Here is an 18,355-nt window from a genome sequence, read left to right as displayed (position 1 = left end):
TGCCCCAAGTAGGGTTAATTCCTCTTCCTCGTGTGCCAGGCTCAGCCTGATACAGTTTAAGGTAGTTCACAGAGCGCATATGACGGGGGCGAGGCTGAGTAGGTTCTTTGGGGTGGAGGACAGATGTGGGAGGTGTTCAGGAAGCCCGGCGAACCATGTCCCTATGTTTTGGTCATGCCTGGCACTGGAGGGGAGTTGCGCGAACAGTATCTAAGGTGGTGAAAGTCCGGGTCAAGCCAAGCTGGGGGCTAGCACTATTTGGAGTAGCGGACTAGCCGGGAGTGCAGGAGGCGAAAGAGGCCGGCATTCTGGCCTTTGCGTCCCTAGTAGCCCGGCGAAGGATCTTGTTAATGTGGAAAGATGCGAAGCCCCCCAGCGTGGATGCCTGGATAAATGATATGGCAGGGTTTATCAAGTTGGAGAGGATTAAGTTCGCCTTGAGAGGGTCTGCGCAGGGGTTCTACAGGCGGTGGCAACCGTTCCTAGACTATCTCGCGGAGCGTTAGATGAAGGTCGGACAGCAGCAACCGCGGGGGGGGGGGAGGGATAGGGTTTTTTTCTGGGGGGGCATTTGAGCAAGAAAATACATGAATGATCCGGAAAACTGATATGTAAGGGAGGAATCCAATGTACAAAGTTCTGTATCATATTGACTTGCCATGTTTATGTCTTACTATGCGAGCTTTCTTCCTTTTGTGTTACGGGGCGGGGGGGGGTTTGTTTGTATGGTTGAAAATTCTGTTAAAAAACTCTTAATAAACATATTTTTTTTTAAAAAGTATAATCAAGGCTGAGATAGACATTTTAAATCAGTAAGCGAATCAAGGGTTATGGGGATAAGGTGGGTAAAGTGGAGTTGAGAATTATCACACCAGATCAGTCATGATCTCACTGAATGGCAGAGTAGATTCGATCGAATGGCCTACTTCTGCTCTTACATCTTATGGTCTTAGCTCCAATAGTTTTGTCTCAAGTTCTTTAAATGGATACCGTGGAGGCTTGTGGGTCACAATTTTTAAAATAAATTTAGTCACCCAATTCTTTTTTTTTCCAATTTAGCGTGGCTAATCCAGCTACCCTGCACATCTTTAGGTTGTGGGGGTGAGACACACGCAGACTCCACACGGACAGTGACCCGGGATCGGGATCGAACCTGAGTCTTCAGCGCCGTGAGACAGCAGTGCTAATCACTGCGCCACCATGCCACCCTGTGGGTCACACATTAACAGTTAAATCAATGTTCACATTAACTACAAGCTGCAGATACTAAAAGATAATGTAACAATTTAATATTTATCTATCAATGATCAGCACGGCAGCATAGTGGTTAGCACTGTGGCTTCACAGCTTCAGGGTCCCAGTTTCGATTCCCTGCTGGGTCACTGTCAGTGCGGAGTCTGCACATTGTCCCCGTGTCTGCGTGGGTTTCCTCCGGGTGCTCCGGTTTCCTCCCACAGTCCAAAGATTGGCCATGCTAAGTTTCCCTTAGTGTCCAAAAAAGGTTAGGAGGGGTTATTGGGTTATGGGGATAGGGTGGAAGTGAGGGCTTAAATGGATCGGTGCAGACTCAATGAGCCGAATGGTCTCCTTCTGCACTGTATGTTCTATGAGGCAACAGCACAAGAACAGTTCCTTCCACTGTCAAGGCTCACAAAATATGCCACCAGCCAGTGATAATGTAAACACAATTAGAACTGTGCTGTTTGGGGTTCTTGAGTTGGCTCCCATGGCCCAGAGGCCACTTGTCTCTGGGCTTAATTCGGAAGCTGCTCTGGAGTGGCTTCCTTGGGTGGCTTTAAGATACATCTCATTTAAATGTAGGAAACACAACAGGAAATGTTTACTGTTGTGTCAATTCATCTCCAGCTTGTGTGGAATCCAGCATTACGTAATGAGTACGTACCTGGACTCTGTAGTTAATTTCCTCCTTCTTGGCAGGTGTGTTAAATGCTGTGCTTGAGTTGCTGCCTGGCTGAATGTCTACACTGGTGACACCTTCTGCTCCGAGAAGTCCTGCCAATGTGTTGCGTTTGCAGATGGGAATGCTCTGGCTGGAGCTGCTGGAAGAGGGCAGGCCACACTGTATACTCAGAGCGCCCGCCTGGCTTGATGGTTCTATCTGGTTCACCATGGACAGTCGGGACTGGATTGAGCTGGGCAGGTTTCGCAAAGACAACTGGCTGGTGGATGAACGGCGACATGGCACAAGGCCAGTGGCAGATGTCCGTAAGGAAGAATGACGGGTGTTGTATCGATATGAAGACTGGCTGGCTACTGAGGCACGTGCAGGGGAATGTCTGACGAGGCTGGATTGCACTGAGTGACTGCTGTGGCTGGTGCCTGTTGAAATCAAAAACAAATAACTCTTTGTACAATAAAAACAGAAAGCGCTGGAAAAGCACAGCATGTCCAGGAGCATCTGTGAAGAGAGAAAAGCAGTCAATGTTTTGAGTCCAATATGACTCTTCATCGGAACTCTTCTTTCACCTTGGGCCTCAATCAGATTCTTACTTTTAAATAATGGTACTATGCTTTGCATAGCAAACATGTTAAATTATGGCATTGCGATTATGCACATTTACGTTTACCTCTTAATCTTGTAATAAACCACTTGCTAACTATTAATTACAAATAATTTCAAGCAATTATCCTTTCCAGAATAGTGCCTTTTTACATTCATGTCCAATAATAAATTCAAACCCAACCAAACGAGAGATGGTGTTGAATAAATGATAAGGTGAAAATTACATTTTTTTGCTTGCTTTCACTAATGCACAATTCCATGCTCAGAAAACGATAGAAATTAGGAGGAGGAAAGACCCTCTGGATTTCTTTCCACCGCACAACTTTAAAGGAAATCCGGAGGGTATGGAGTACTCCCTCTTAAAGCTATAATAAACAAATAAATGCAAATGCTAGTTAATTCTGTCAATCCTATTCCCTGTCTCTTCCTCACAGACACATACATTCCACTTCAAAAACAAATCAATGAAATATTTTCATCAATAAATCACTTAAAATGTTTCCCGCTTTTCTTCAAACAATTTTGAAAAGCGATTTTGGGATAGACAGAAAAATATTTCAATGCTACTGATGCATCTTAGAAATTGTCCACACTGTATTTTGTTCAGGCTTCAGCACCCGCCTTGCGCTCAAAAAATATCAGGTCAAAGCCCAGGCTTTGAAAGAAGCTGAAGCCTTTGTGAAAATCATAATTAAATCATTGATAGACCAACTTTCCTGTTCTCCAATGCCTCAAAGTTTAAATTCATGGCAATGTTTTAAAATCTCTCCATGTTCTTGTCTCTCTCAATCATTTTAACCTCCAGCAACATTGCGCAGCTCCTAAACTCTCTTTCCCTCTGACTTCACCGTCTCTGAATCCTTCTCCCTCTTAGCCCAATTATTTGTGGTCACTTAGGGCCCATTTTCTAAATTTCTCTCCCTGAACAACACCGCCTCTCCACCTCCCTCTCTGCTTTAGCATCCTTCCTTAAAAGCTATAGTACCTCTTCTTCAATCATCCTTTCTTTTCATTATTCATTCATGGGATGTAGGCTTAGTTGGCTGGGCCAGCATTTATTGCCCATCCTGAATTGCCCTTGAACTGAGTGATCCATTTCAGAAGGCATTCTTTTTAAAGAGTCAGCCATATTGCTGTGGTTCTGGAGTCACATGTAGAGTCACAAGGGACTGGGTAAGGATGGCAGATTTCCTTCCCTAAAAGACATTAGTGAACCAGATGGGTATTTTACAACAATCGATGATGGCTTCATTATTATTTTATTGAATTCTTTTTACTGAATTTAGATTTCACCATCTGCAATGTTGGAGTTTGAACCCGGGTCCCCAGACCATTACCCTGGGTCCAGTTATGATACTGCTATGCCAACGCCTCCCCTGAATACCTCAAGCTCTGCAGTCAGTTTCTCCTTAGATCTTTATGAAGCACTGTGCAATTTTTTTTTTGCTACATTAAAAGTCCTATAAAAATGTTCTTCTTGTAAATATATGACATAGGCAGCGAGGATAATTTGTGCAGGAAATGCAAGCTGTAAGCAAGATTTTAAATAGATATTTAGAATAGAAATATTATTAATTTCCTCAAAACAAAGGAATGTAATCTAGTTATTGAACTAGATAGACAATTATTCCCCTTTTTATCTCCTTCACAAGCTGCAGCAAATGTTGCCATTTTGTTATTTATTTGATGCATCCCACTTCCAAGACTGTTCTCAAGTTTTTTTAAAATATCCCTCAGCAGGCTGCCGTAGCTTCTTAAATATTCATAGCTGCTGGCCTTGTTCCAAAATAAATTGGCTGTCAAATTTATAAATGGACGAATTACAAAATCTGCATATCTTTCAGATTGTATGCTCACCTCCCTCTGAAGCCTATTACTAGAGAAAGACTGCCTTGTATTGATGTAACACTTTTCAAGACCACATGAAGTCTCCAAGACTTTTATAGCCAATTTTTGAAATGATTGCTGCTGTAAATACAGGAAATATGGTAACCAATTTGTGCATAGCAAGGCCCCACATACATCAATAAGATATTGGATCAGAAAATCTGCTTTGGTGATGTCGGCTGAAGGGTACATATTGGTCAGGAGACTCGGAGAACTCCCCAGTCGTTGTTCAAAATAGAACAATGAGATCATTTACGTTCACTTGGGAGGGCAGTCAGGGCCTCAGTTACACGTTTCATCTGAAAGACAGGAGCACCAAGAGTCCCTGAAGACTGCACTGGAATGCTAGTTGATATTTCGTGCTCACGTCCTTGTGTTGGAACCTGAACACACAATCTTTGAAACGGGTGAGAGTGCAACCCAGTGAGTCAAAGTTAATATCAAAGACATAAAAGTAAATTCTGAAACACATCTAACAATACTGAGCGTACAGTAGAGGTGTCATTTTAATTTGTCATGCCTGATTTGAAGGGTCTAAAGCAAAATTAATGGTTTGATATTCACGAAAATGCATTGTGAATATGTCAGTCAATGAGTGTCCTTACAATTGAGCAGCATCAAGAGCTTCTAAAACATTCGGCCAATTCAGTGTTCTCTGACAGCTCACTGCTTAGCAGATCTGCAACGGACCATCAGAAAAACCAAACCCATCATTAATGGTACAGCACTGAGTATTGGACTGATACAAACTTACAATTATGAATCTGTCTTAAAAAGAATGTGCCAAATATAATATAGAACAAAACCTTACCCAATATGGGTAGGTTTGTGATTGGAGGTTGGAGACCTGCTCCAGGTCCATATCCAGCTGGTCCAGAGCCTCCATGGGAAGTACTACTTTGGGACTCATTTGCAGTTACATTATTACTGGCACTGGAGACTCCACCCACATCCGAATCCTCAATATTTCCACCACTGTTACAACCGGCACCACATCCTTTCCGTAACCTGAAGAGGATAGATACAAACAGTTAGAGTGTGTGGTTACTTGTGTAAAGTTCACGCGAGAGCATGTCACCTTCTGACAGGGGAGCACTAAACTCCAGGACAGTGGCAGATTAGCTTAGTGAGTTCTTTCCTACAACTCACAGATATCCCCGGAACAATTGAGGTACCTGTGCAGAACGCGAGAAAAAAAACTGTGGCGCATATTTGCTATTCCTACCATGTTTTGCTAACCTCATGTTGCATCAGTCTTTATGTTCCTTCACCTTGTTCTCACTGGAAACCTGCTTTGCACCATTTAGTGACAATATATAAAGTGACAAGACAATTTCTGCCACATTTGAACACATACCTACCGCACAGCAAACAGTCTTCTAATTTTCTCCATTATCTTCCAAAGGCCTGACATTGTTAAAGGCCTTGGTCAGGTCAACAAATGTGGTGTAGAGGTCCATGTTCTGTTCTTGGCAATTCTTCACAGCTGTCTACCTGCAACACGATATTAGTAGTTCCTCAACCTTTTCTGAAATCGCACCAATTCTCTGGCAGGAAAGCCTAGTCGGGGAGTTGCACTAAGCGGTTCAGAAAGATTCTGGCAAAGATCTTGCTGACGGTGGAGAGGAGGAAGATTCCTCTATGATTGTCGCAAGATTGGCATGTTCTTTTTTGCTTGTACAGGTGGACATTTTGCATTTTTGTGGGATGTATTCTTGCTCCCACAAAGACTGAAAGAACTCAGGGAGCTTTGTGATGAGGCACTGACCTCCAGTCTTGTAGACCTCAGCTGGGTTAGCATCAGAAGCTTTACTGTTGATGGTGTTCAACATTTCTAAGAGGGTTGGAGGATCATCAAGACAGCAGTTGATGACAGCTTGTTGATTGTTTCTTCATTGATGGATGAAGGCTGATTGAGGATGTGGTTAAAGTGCTCCACCCATCTTTCGAGAATTTGGGCTTATTCTGTGAGTGGTGTTGACCCATCAAGCACCGAGGATTGATTTTTTAAAAAATAAATATTTTATTGAAAATTTTTGGTCAACCAACACCATACATTGTGCATCCTTTACACAATATTATAACAACACAAATAACAATGACCTATTTTATAAACAAAAAATGAATAAATAATAAATAACAAAAATGAAAACTAGCCCTAATTGGCAACTGCCTTCTCACAAGTAACACTCTCCAAAAATATAATTTAACTGTCCAATATATAATTATCTGTCGCAACAACCTATACATATTATACAGTATATATTAACAACCCTGAGAGTCCTTCTGGTTCCTCCTCCACCCCCCCCCCCCACCCCCCTCCGATCCTGGGCTGCTGCTGCTGCCTTCTTTTTTCCATTCCATCTATCTTTCTGCGAGGTATTCGACGAACGGTTGCCACCGCCTAGTGAACCCTTGAGCCGACCCCCTTAGAACGAACTTAATCCGCTCTAGCTTTATAAACCCTGCCATGTCATTTATCCAGGTCTCCACCCCCGGGGGCTTGGCTTCTTTCCACATTAACAATATCCTGCGCCGGGCTACTAGGGACGCAAAGGCCAAAACATCGGCCTCTCTCGCCTCCTGCACTCCCGGCTCTTGTGCAACCCCAAATATAGCCAACCCCCAGCTTGGTTCGACCCGGACCCCCACTACTTTTGAAAGCACCTTTGTCACCCCCATCCAAAACCCCTGTAGTGCCGGGCATGACCAAAACATATGGGTATGATTCGCTGGGCTTCTCGAGCACCTCGCACACCTATCCTCCACCCCAAAAAATTTACTGAGCCGTGCTCCAGTCATATGCGCCCTGTGTAATACCTTAAACTGAATCAGGCTTAGCCTGGCACACGAGGACGACGAGTTTACCCTGCTTAGGGCATCTGCCCACAGCCCCTCCTCGATCTCCTCCCCCAGCTCTTCTTCCCATTTCCCTTTTAGTTCATCTACCATAGTCTCCCCTTCGTCCCTCATTTCTCTATATATATCTGACACCTTACCATCCCCCACCCATGTCTTTGAGATCACTCTGTCCTGCACCTCTTGTGTCAGGAGCTGCGGGAATTCCCTCACCTGTTGCCTCGCAAAAGCCCTCAGTTGCATATACCTGAATGCATTCCCTTGGGGCAACCCATATTTCTCGGTCAGCGCTCCCAGACTCGCGAACTTCCCATCCACAAACAGATCTTTCAGTTGCGTTATTCCTGCTCTTTGCACATTCCATATCCCCCATCCATTCCCCCCGGGGCAAACCTATGGTTGTTTCTTATCGGGGACCCCCCCAAGGCTCCAGTCTTTCCCCTATGCCGTCTCCACTGTCCCCAAATCTTCAGTGTAGCCACCACCACCGGGCTTGTGGTGTAGTTCCTCGGTGAGAACGGCAATGGGGCTGTCACCATAGCCTGTAGGCTAGTCCCCCTACAGGACGCCCTCTCTAATCTCTTCCACGCCGCTCCCTCCTCCTCTCCCATCCACTTACTCACCATTGAAATATTAGCGGCCCAATAATACTCACTTAGGCTCGGTAGTGCCAGCCCCCCCCTATCCCTGCTACGCTGTAAGAATCCCTTCCTCACTCTCGGGGTCTTCCCGGCCCACACAAAACCCATGATGCTCTTTTCAATCCTTTTAAAAAAAGCCTTTGTGATCACCACCGGGAGGCACTGAAACACAAAGAGGAATCTCGGGAGGACCACCATCTTAGCCGCCTGCACCCTCCCTGCCAGTGACAGGTATACCATATCCCATCTCTTGAAATCCTCCTCCATTTGTTCCACCAACCGCGTTAAATTTAACCTATGCAATGTGCCCCAATTCTTGGCTATCTGGATCCCCAGGTAACGAAAGTCCCTTGTTACCTTCCTCAACGGTAGGTCCTCTATTTCTCTACTCTGCTCCCCTGGATGCACCACAAACAACTCACTTTTCCCCATGTTCAATTTATACCCTGAAAAATCCCCAAACTCCCCAAGTATCCGCATTATTTCTGGCATCCCCTCCGCCGGGTCTGCCACGTATAGTAGCAAATCGTCCGCATACAAAGATACCCGGTGTTCTTCTCCTCCTCTAAGTACTCCCCTCCACTTCTTGGAACCCCTCAACGCTATCGCCAGGGGCTCAATCGCCAGTGCAAACAATAATGGGGACAGAGGGCATCCCTGCCTTGTCCCTCTATGGAGCCGAAAATATGCAGATCCCCGTCCATTCGTGACCACGCTCGCCATCGGGGCCCTATACAGCAGCTGCACCCATCTAACATACCCCTCTCCAAAACCAAATCTCCTCAACACCTCCCACAAATAATCCCACTCCACTCTATCAAATGCTTTCTCGGCATCCATCGCCACTACTATCTCCGTTTCCCCCTCTGGTGGGGCCATCATCATTACCCCTAACAGCCTCCGTATATTCGTGTTCAGCTGTCTCCCCTTCACAAACCCAGTTTGGTCCTCGTGGACCACCCCCGGGACACATTCCTCTATTCTCATTGCCATTACCTTGGCCAGGATCTTGGCATCTCCATTTAGGAGGGAAATAGGTCTATAGGACCCGCTATGTCCTTTTCCTTCTTTAAAAGAAGCGATATCGTTGCTTCAGACATAGTCGGGGGCAGTTGTCCCCTTTCCTTTGCCTCATTAAAGGTCCTCGTCAATACCGGGGCGAGCAAGTCCACATATTTTCTATAGAATTCGACTGGGAATCCATCCGGTCCCGGGGCCTTTCCCGCCTGCATGCTCCTAATTCCTTTCACCACTTCTTCTACCTCGATCTGTGCTCCCAGTCCCACCCTTTCCTGCTCTTCCACCTTGGGAAATTCCAGCCGATCCAAGAAGCCCATCATTCTCTCCCTCCCATCCAGGGGTTGAGCTTCATATAATTTTTTATAAAATGTCTTGAACACTCCATTAACTCTCTCCGCTCCCCCTCTCCTTCCTCATCCCTCACTCCCCCTATTTCCCTCGCTGCTCCCCTTTTCCTCAATTGGTGTGCCAGCAACCTGCTCGCCTTCTCCCCATATTCGTACTGTACACCCTGTGCCTTCCTCCATTGTGCCTCTGCAGTGCCCGTAGTCAGCAAGTCAAATTCTACATGTAGCCTTTGCCTTACCCTGTACAGTCCCTCCTCCGGTGCTTCCGCATATTGTCTGTCCACCCTCAAAATTTCTTGCAGCAACCGCTCCCGTTCCTTACTCTCCTGCTTCCCTTTATGTGCCCTGATTGATATCAGCTCCCCTCTAACCACCGCCTTCAGCACCTCCCAGACAACTCCCACCTGGACCTCCCCATTATCATTGAGTTCCAAGTACTTTTCAATGCACCCCCTCACCCTTAGACACCCCCCCCTCATCTGCCATTAGTCCCATGTCCATTCTCCAGGGTGGGCGCCCTCCTGTTCCTCCCCTATCTCCAAGTCTACCCAGTGTGGAGCGTGATCCGAAATGGCTATAGCCGTATACTCCGTTCCCCTCATCTTCGGGATCAACGCCCTTCCCTGCACAAAAAAGTCTATTCGCGAGTAGACTTTATGGACATAGGAGAAAAACGAGAACTCCTTACTCCTAGGTCTGCTAAATCTCCACGGGTCTACACCTCCCATCTGCTCCATAAAATCTTTAAGTACCTTGGCTGCTGCCGGCCTCCTTCCAGTCCTGGACTTCGACCTATCCAGCCCTGGTTCCAACACCGTATTAAAATCTCCCCCCATTATCAGCTTTCCCATCTCTAGGTCCGGAATGCGTCCGAGCAGCCGCCTCACAAAATTGGCATCATCCCAGTTCGGGGCGCACACGTCCACCAAAACCACCGTCTCCCCCTGTAGTTTGCCACTCACCATCACGTATCTGCCCCCGTTATCCGCCACTATAGTCTTTGCCTCGAACATTACCCGCTTCCCCACTAATATAGCCACCCCCCTGTTTTTCGCATCTAGCCCCGAATGGAACACCTGCCCCACCCATCCTTTGCGTAGCCTAACCTGGTCTATCAGTTTCAGGTGCGTTTCCTGTAACATAACCACATCTGCCTTAAGTTTCTTAAGGTGTGCGAGTACCCGTGCCCTCTTTATCGGCCCATTAAGCCCTCTCACGTTCCACGTGATCAGCCGGGTTGGGGGGCTTCCTACTTGTCCTATTCCCCTTGTCGATTAGCCATCCCCTTTTCCCAGCTCCTCACCCGGTTCCCACGCAGCTGTATCTCCCCCAGGCGGTGCCCCCCCGCCCATCCCCTCCCATACCAGCTCCCCCCTCTCCCCAGCAGCAGCAACCCAGTAATTCCCCCCCTCCCACCCCCCCCCCCCCCGCTAGATGCCCCGCTAGCGTAATTACTCCCCCCATGTTGCTCCCAGAAGTCAGCAAACTCTGGCCGACCTCGGCTCCCCCCCGTGACCTCGGCTCGCACCGTGCGACGCCCCCTCCTTCCTGCTTCTCTATTCCCGCCATGATTATCATCCCCGCCCCCAATGGCCAACGCCCCATCTCCTCCACCTCCCCTCCTCCCCCCATCACCACCTGTGGAAGAGAGAAAAGTTACCACATCGCAGGATTAGTACATAAAACTCCTCTTTCCCCCCTTTTTAACCCCCCTCTTCGCCCCCCACATTCGCCCCACCACTTTGTTCAAACGTTCTTTTTAATAACCCGCTCATTCCAGTTTTTCTTCCACAATAAAAGTCCACGCTTCATCCGCCGTCTCAAAGTAGTGGTGCCTCCCTCGATATGTGACCCACAGTCTTGCCGGTTGCAGCATTCCAAATTTTATCTTCTTTTTATGAAGCACCGCCTTGGCCCGATTAAAGCTCGCCCTCCTTCTCGCCACCTCCGCACTCCAGTCTTGATAAACGCGGATCACCGCGTTCTCCCATTTACTGCTCCGAGTTTTCTTTGCCCATCTAAGGACCATTTCTCTATCCTTAAAACGGAGGAATCTCACCACTATGGCTCTGGGAATTTCTCCTGCTCACGGTCCTCGCGCCATCACTCGGTATGCTCCCTCCACCTCCAACGGACCCGCCGGGGCCTCCGCTCCCATTAACGAGTGCAGCATCGTGCTCACATATGCCCCGACGTCCGCTCCCTCCGCACCTTCAGGAAGACCAAGAATCCTCAGGTTGTTCCTCCTTGCGTTGTTCTCCAGTGCCTCCAACCTTTCCACACATCATTTCTGATGTGCCTCATGCGTCTCCGTCTTCACCACCAGGCCCTGTATGTCGCCCTCATTCTCGGCTGCCTTTGCCTTCACGACCCGAAGCTCCCGCTCCTGGGTCTTTTGTTCCTCCTTTAGCCCTTCGATCGCCTGTAGTATCGGGGCCAACAGCTCTTTCTTCATTTCCTTTTTGATCTCTTCCACACAGCATTTCAAGAACTCTTGTTGTTCAGGGCCCCATGTTAAACTGTCACCTTCTGACGCCATCTTGGTTTTTGCTTGCCTTCCTTGCCGCTGTTCTAAAGGATCCACTGCAATCCGGCCACTTTCTCGTCCTTTTTTCATCCGTATCCAGGGGGGATTCCCTTCTGGTTTACCGCACAGTGTTTTTAGCCGTCAAAATTGCCGTTGGGGCTCCTATCAAGAGCCCAAAAGTCCGGGAGCTGCCGAAACGTGCGACTCAGCTGGTCATCGCCGCACGCGGAAGTCCAGCACCGAGGATTGATGATGAACCAATAGACTGGGCCTGCAGAGAGTTTTCAGAGCATCACAGAATCTCTTCCAATCTTGTTCTTTGCATACGACTGATGTTCATCTTCCTTCCGAACAAATGTTTTGCATCTCTCTGAGCTTGCACTGGACAGTCCTGCGGATGTTTGGTTGGCATCAAGCTTGGATAGTGATGACCTGTCACTGAGGTGAACCCGATATGGGTCATGTTTCTGCTGCAGTAGTTTCGAGATCTTCTTGTTGTTTGCATCAAACCACTCTTGATGCTGGGTGACGATGGAGACCAATACATGATGAACCATTCCAAAGAGTGCACGGTGAGCCCACGTATGGGAGGTGTAAACTCTCCCTTACACCCATCAGGTCAGGTACAGACAGGCTGGATACATACTAAACTTCATCTCTTACACCCGTGATACAGGTGTAGAGCCTATCCACAGTGGAACGCATCAAAATTATATTGCCAGTTTACAGCAAAACAGTAGAAGAACTTTGTACCAATATCATGCGATCCTCAATATGAGTTCAAATCATTATCCAGTACCAAGTTAGTGGAAAAAGAGATACTATCCCACAGTCAAACCCAATTTTGTTTCAGATACGAAAAACATATCTTCAAGCATGTAGGTAATCACCTTGAACTGCCCAAAACAGAGAGCACAATGACAGGCAACCAGCTCTGCTGGGTGGGCCACATGTCTGCGTGCTTGACACGAGACTCAGGAAACAAGCGTGCTACTCGGAGCTTTGACACAGCAAGTGAGCCCCAGGAAAACAGAGGGCACCCTCAAAGCCTCCTTGAAAAAGTGCAACAACCCCACCAACACCTGGGAATCCCCAGCCCAAGACCGCCCAAAGTGGAGGAAAAGCATTTGGGAAGGAGCTGAACACCTTGAATTTCATTGACGAGATCAAGCTGAAGCAGTATTTAAAATTAGGAAGGACAAAGATACGGTAGATAGAAAGAACCTTTTCCACTTTATAGAGGGGTCAATGACCACGGGGGGCATAGATTTAAGGTAAGGAGCAGGGGATTAAGAAGGGATTTGAGGGAAAACATTTTCACCCAGAGGGTGGTGGGAATCTGGAACTCGCTGCCTGAAAAGATGGTAGAGCGAGAACCTTCACAACATTTAAGCAGCATTGAGACGAGCACTTGAAACAGCATAGCATAAATGGCTACGGACGGGGCAGCACGGTTGCGCAGTGGTTAGCACTGGGACTACAGCGCTGAGGACCCAGTTTTGAATCCTGGCCCCGTGTCACTGTCCGTGCGGAATTTGCACATTCTCCCTGTGTCTGCGTGGGTTTCACCCCCACAACTCAAAGATGTGCAGGGTAGGTGGATTGGCCTTGCTAAATTGCCCCTTAATTGGAAAATAAATAATTGGGTACTCTAAATTTATTTAAAAAAAGAAATTTAAAAAATAATTAGTGGCTACGGACCAAGTGCAGGAAAATGGGATTAGAATAAATAGGTGTGAGACGGCCGGCACAGACGCAGAGGGCCTCTTTTTGTGCTGTAAAATTCCATGACTCCATAAAGACATAAGGTTGCACATTGGACTGCTCAGTCACCTAAGAACCAATTTTTAGCGTGGAAGCAAGTTATCCTCGACTCTGAGGTACTGCCTCAGATGAAGTGCATTCATCAAGATGAGGGATGAAACATATTCTCACTCAAGTATCAAACATTTCCAGGTCAAGGAGAACTTGGTAAATATGGAGTGAAACTTTGAAATTGCGTTTTGAAATGAAAATAAATATTTATCTAGCCCAAGAGGTGGTAACATCATATTCGACTGGACACAATCTTTTATCCAACTTCTATATCTATCATCAATAGGAGGTTGAGTTTAGTCACTTCTCTTACTTAATATTTTCAGTTGCTGAACAAAAGTATATTAAATAAAAACAAAATACTGCGGCTGATGGAAATCGGAGTATATTAAACATTTAAAAAAAGCTAAAATTACATTTTTAGAGATGCAGTATTGACACTTACCTGTGCCATGTAGACACAATAAAATTTCTTATGTTTGTGATACTTATGGGTCCTCCCAGGATGGTTTTTAGCTGCTCGTGCGTATCAGAGTAGGTTGTTGTGAGTGGTGAAACATAAATTGGGTAACCAATTGGCTGGTCACACGAAGAGTTTATCATGTTCCTTAAGGCTTGTTTTGCATTTTGGATACTCCCTCGTTCTGGATTGCGGTTCCGCAGGAAGACCAGCTCCTGCTGCTGTCCGGCCCACAATCCCCGGACACATTCCTTGTTCACCTGCACAAACATGTGGACAAACGTGTGAAAAACTACAGCAGAGAGTTCACTCATTAATGCTTTCCACCCTCCTCTAATTCATCAGTTTAGCTTCCACATGACTTGTGCTGCAGGTCAGCAGCTATTTGGACACTTTTGGAACGAGTGCCAATATATATGTTGCACAACTCTCCGTGTTCTGAATCTCATAGCACTTACATACAAGTGTACATCCATACAGGTGCCCATGGAACTGCTGGTCTGAAATTCAGGGTAGTCAGAGCTCAAGAAGTATAGCTAGTATTAACCGACCCACATAACATTGTGCAAGTTAGCTCGAGCAGTCAGCTATCACTAGTAAGTGGGATTCTTTATGGTGACTGTGACAAATCTTCATTGGTGACACATTAGCTTGAGTCTAACTGGTTGAAACCACCATCAGCACAAGAAACACTAATACAAAAGCAAAATACTACAGATACCGGCTCAACACAATGGAACCCCACATGCTCAATTTTTAAAAAAAATCTTTAGAGGAACTTATCACAATTCAAATGTTTGAAGTGATTTATTGAAACGAAAGAGCCGTAGGCTTCAGGAAGACTACACAAGCTGTGCAGATCATGTCAAAGAGCATTATACACTAACTGCACTCTCCTGCTCATGGGTTACCGATCTTTGCAGACATGTGCAACTTCGGTCTTTCTCCATTAAAATTTTTAAAACATATTTTCCTCAGGAGGAAGCTCTCAATAAATGATGGGCCTTGAAGAATAATGTAGTTTCTTATTCTGCTTTTTAATTGGGTTTTGTGGAGTTTGTCTGTGAAGCTAGCCTGCCAGTTCAAAGTACCATCATCCTTTTACATCGGGGGTAATAATATATTCTGATTTCTTTGCTTATAATCAATACGACTGCAGGTTCTTTTACTGATAAATGAACACTGACTGATATACAAGCATGGCACTTGCGGATCAGTTCACTGCCGAAGCCAACTACTACTTCTACAACAACTACTTGAATTCATATAGCATCTTTGAAGTAGTAAAATGTCCCAAGGCACTTTTAGGCTCATCATCAAATAAAACTTGACACTGGGCCACATAATGCGAAATTAGGGCAAAGGCTTGATCTAAGAGATAGCTTTTAAGGAATTTCTTAAAGGAGGAGAATAGGAAGCAGAGAACCTGACAGGTTTAGGGAGGGAATCCCAGAGCTTAGGCCCTTGTGCTGGAGCCGTAGCCATTAATGGTGGGGCAATTAAAATGAAGAGTTGGTCTCTGTAATCATTAAATCAGTAGTCCTCAATAACCAGAAACACAGTGGTTTCCTGCCTGATACACCACATGAAGGACAGTACAAACACAATCTCTACCTCTGTCGTCACAGGATAGATGAATGTCATATAGGCTGTACTGTTTCCAGTAACTTTGACCATAAAATACAATTATAAATTAATGGCATCTGCAAAGTTCATGAGCTACATTCTATCATCTGGGCTACCAGCAAGGTCTTATGGTGCATATGTGTAAATGCTGCATGCCAAGGTGTGAAACTGAAAATGAATAATCTACAGATTAAAACTGACTTTCTGGGCAGTACTCAGCTACGGGCAATCAACCTCTATGGTTGTAAAGAAGGTCCAAAATTATTCCAAACAACTGATACAATAATGCAACCTTGAAGCAATATACCTTAATGACTCGGAAGCTGAGATATCGTTTATTCAGCATAATGATTTTATATTCATTGGTCCCGTCATCCATTACATGTCGCAATGCCAACAGCGAAGGAGAGTTGGACAGCACTGCACTTCGCCAGGCTGGATCTCCTTCATGAGCTATGACTAAGTTCTGTTCATGGGATGTTATGGCATCGAACAACACCGCAGGATCATCGTATTCATCCGGTGAGGTGAAGTGATCCTGAAAACACAAATAGACCAAACGTAAGGAAACACTTTGATTTTGTGAATCTCTGAAATGATAAAATGGTTAATAAGGTTAGAATTGAAAAAAGCAGCAAAGTCCAGGAAGACAATTTTGTTTCCCAGGTACAGCAAGTAATTAAGGAGGCAAATGGTGTCATGTGAGAGTACCCTTTAAGAAATGGGTGTTTAAGAAATGTACCTTTTAGAAATGGAGCTGCTCATGTTACTGGAGTGATGTCAGAGTGTGGGTGGAGCCGAGCTCTACTTCTGCGTTTTTTAGTTTCAGTTTGAGAAAAGCTTGGGTGTGTCTGCGAGCTGCAGTGCTGTTGATCTAAGCCATCCAAAGACAATCTTTGGATCATTTGGAGAACTCAGAATTGTAACAAGGTCTCAGTATTGAATATAAATCTAATGTGCTCCTGTTTGAAGGTTTACCATCTTTTGGATGGGAAAAAGGACAGCATACAGGTTATTTGGTGTTGCATTCTTTGGGGGGTGTATTTGATTTACTGGTTGCTAAGATATTCACTGTTTGTTTTAAAAAGGTTAACTTGAGTTCGAAAAATAAACATTGTTTTGTTTTAAAAAAACGCTGGTCCATTTTCTGCTGTACCACACCTGTAGAGTAAGCAGTGTGCTCCCCATACCACAATCTATTAAAAGTTGTGGGTCAGGTGAACTCCATGATACACTTTGGGGTTCTCTAAACCCTGGCCCATAACAATGGAAAATGTTGGCCTTTATTGCACGAAAGGCAGAGTATAACAGTAGGGAAGTCTTACTACAACTACATACCATTGCTGAGACAACACCAACATAATTTTGGTCACCTTACTTAAGGAGAGACATTCTTACATACGAGGCAGCTCAATAGAAGATTTCCTAGGACTATTCCTGGGATGAAGTTGTTATTTTATGAGGAAAGGTTGAGCATGCTGGGTCTGTAATCATTGGAGTTCAGAAGAATGAGAGGTCATCTCATTGAAAAATGTAAGATTCTGAGGGGGCTTGACAGGGTAGATGCTGAGAGGATGCTTCCCCTTATGGGGGAAATCTAGAACTAGGGGGCACAAAATAAGAGGTCTCCCATTTAATGCAGGATGAAGGGTATTTCTTTTCTCAGAGGACTGTTAATGTTTGGAATTCTCTCCCTCCAGAGAGCAGTAGACGGTGTTTCATTGAATATATCCAAGGTCGAATTCGACAAGATTTTTGATTTACAAGGGAGTCAAGGTTATTGGGGACACAGGGGAAAGTGGAATTAAGGCCACATCAAATCAGCCATTTTATGATCTTATTGACTGATGGAGCAGACTCAAGAGCTGAATGGCTTCCTCTTCTATTTCTTATTGTCTAGTCAAAATGAAAAAGTCTTGTGTTTAAAAAGAAATTTAACTTTTCTTCAATTGAAGGCCCACTGGTCTAGCAACAGACAGTGCAGTGTTTCTTCTGGCCACTGTGGCTCTACTGACTGCAGTGAGAGCTGTGATTTCAGGGCAGCCTGGGTGCGATTCTGGAAGTACCCTAATTCCCGTAAGAATGTGTTAAAAATTGGATATGCAAAGTGGTGGCCTCCATCCCAATCAGTGGAGCCATTCTGGGATGCAAGGTGTACCTTCCTTAGAAAGCGCTGCAACATTTTTAATCAAGGCTTACTTCTTTCAATTTTAATTTGAATAGACAATATGGAAGTTACCTTGAACACAATGTCTGTCCCCTTAATATGATTGTACCACCCGCCAAAAGCATAAACTTACTTTTAAAAATAATGGAAATAAACTTTCTCTAGTCAATTCTAACTATTTTATGGAGGTTTCAGGGGCTGGAGGAGAATCCATTTTGACGGTAAAATTGGGAGTGCTGCCGGTTTCGGAATTCGCTGCCCCTGAAAAGCAGCATACTCAAGGAGAATGCCGCGCCGACTATCCACCGCCTCAGGCCATTGCCTGAGGCCTGTCCCACGATGATCCGTCCGTGACTGGCCGAATTCCCGACGACATGGGACTCCCATGGTCCCAGACGTTCGGGAACCTCGCGAGGCGGCTGCGGACTCATCCGGGGCCGCCACAGTCAAGGTATGGCTAATCTGGGGCATGCGAGTGGCCG

General features: G+C 45.6%; 1 protein-coding gene across 5 annotated transcripts in view; it reads right to left on the bottom strand.

Moving 5' to 3' along the window:
• Positions 1-18,355, bottom strand: part of pcnx1 (pecanex 1) — a 450,027-nt gene that overhangs the window by 28,119 nt on the left and 403,553 nt on the right. For all 5 annotated transcript variants that reach the window (XM_072486041.1, XM_072486049.1, XM_072486025.1 and 2 more), the window contains 4 exons: positions 16,014-16,244; positions 14,066-14,340; positions 5,223-5,419; positions 1,904-2,340 (listed from right to left, as the gene is read on the bottom strand). In XM_072486041.1, coding sequence (XP_072342142.1) covers positions 1,904-2,340; positions 5,223-5,419; positions 14,066-14,340; positions 16,014-16,244 — 1,140 coding nt within the window. The remainder of the gene's footprint in view (positions 1-1,903; positions 2,341-5,222; positions 5,420-14,065; positions 14,341-16,013; positions 16,245-18,355) is intronic.

The sequence above is a fragment of the Scyliorhinus torazame genome, chromosome 2 (assembly GCF_047496885.1).
Source record: "Scyliorhinus torazame isolate Kashiwa2021f chromosome 2, sScyTor2.1, whole genome shotgun sequence".
In the NCBI taxonomy this organism is placed as follows: domain Eukaryota; kingdom Metazoa; phylum Chordata; class Chondrichthyes; order Carcharhiniformes; family Scyliorhinidae; genus Scyliorhinus; species Scyliorhinus torazame.
This window is presented reverse-complemented; position numbering and strand designations above follow the sequence as displayed.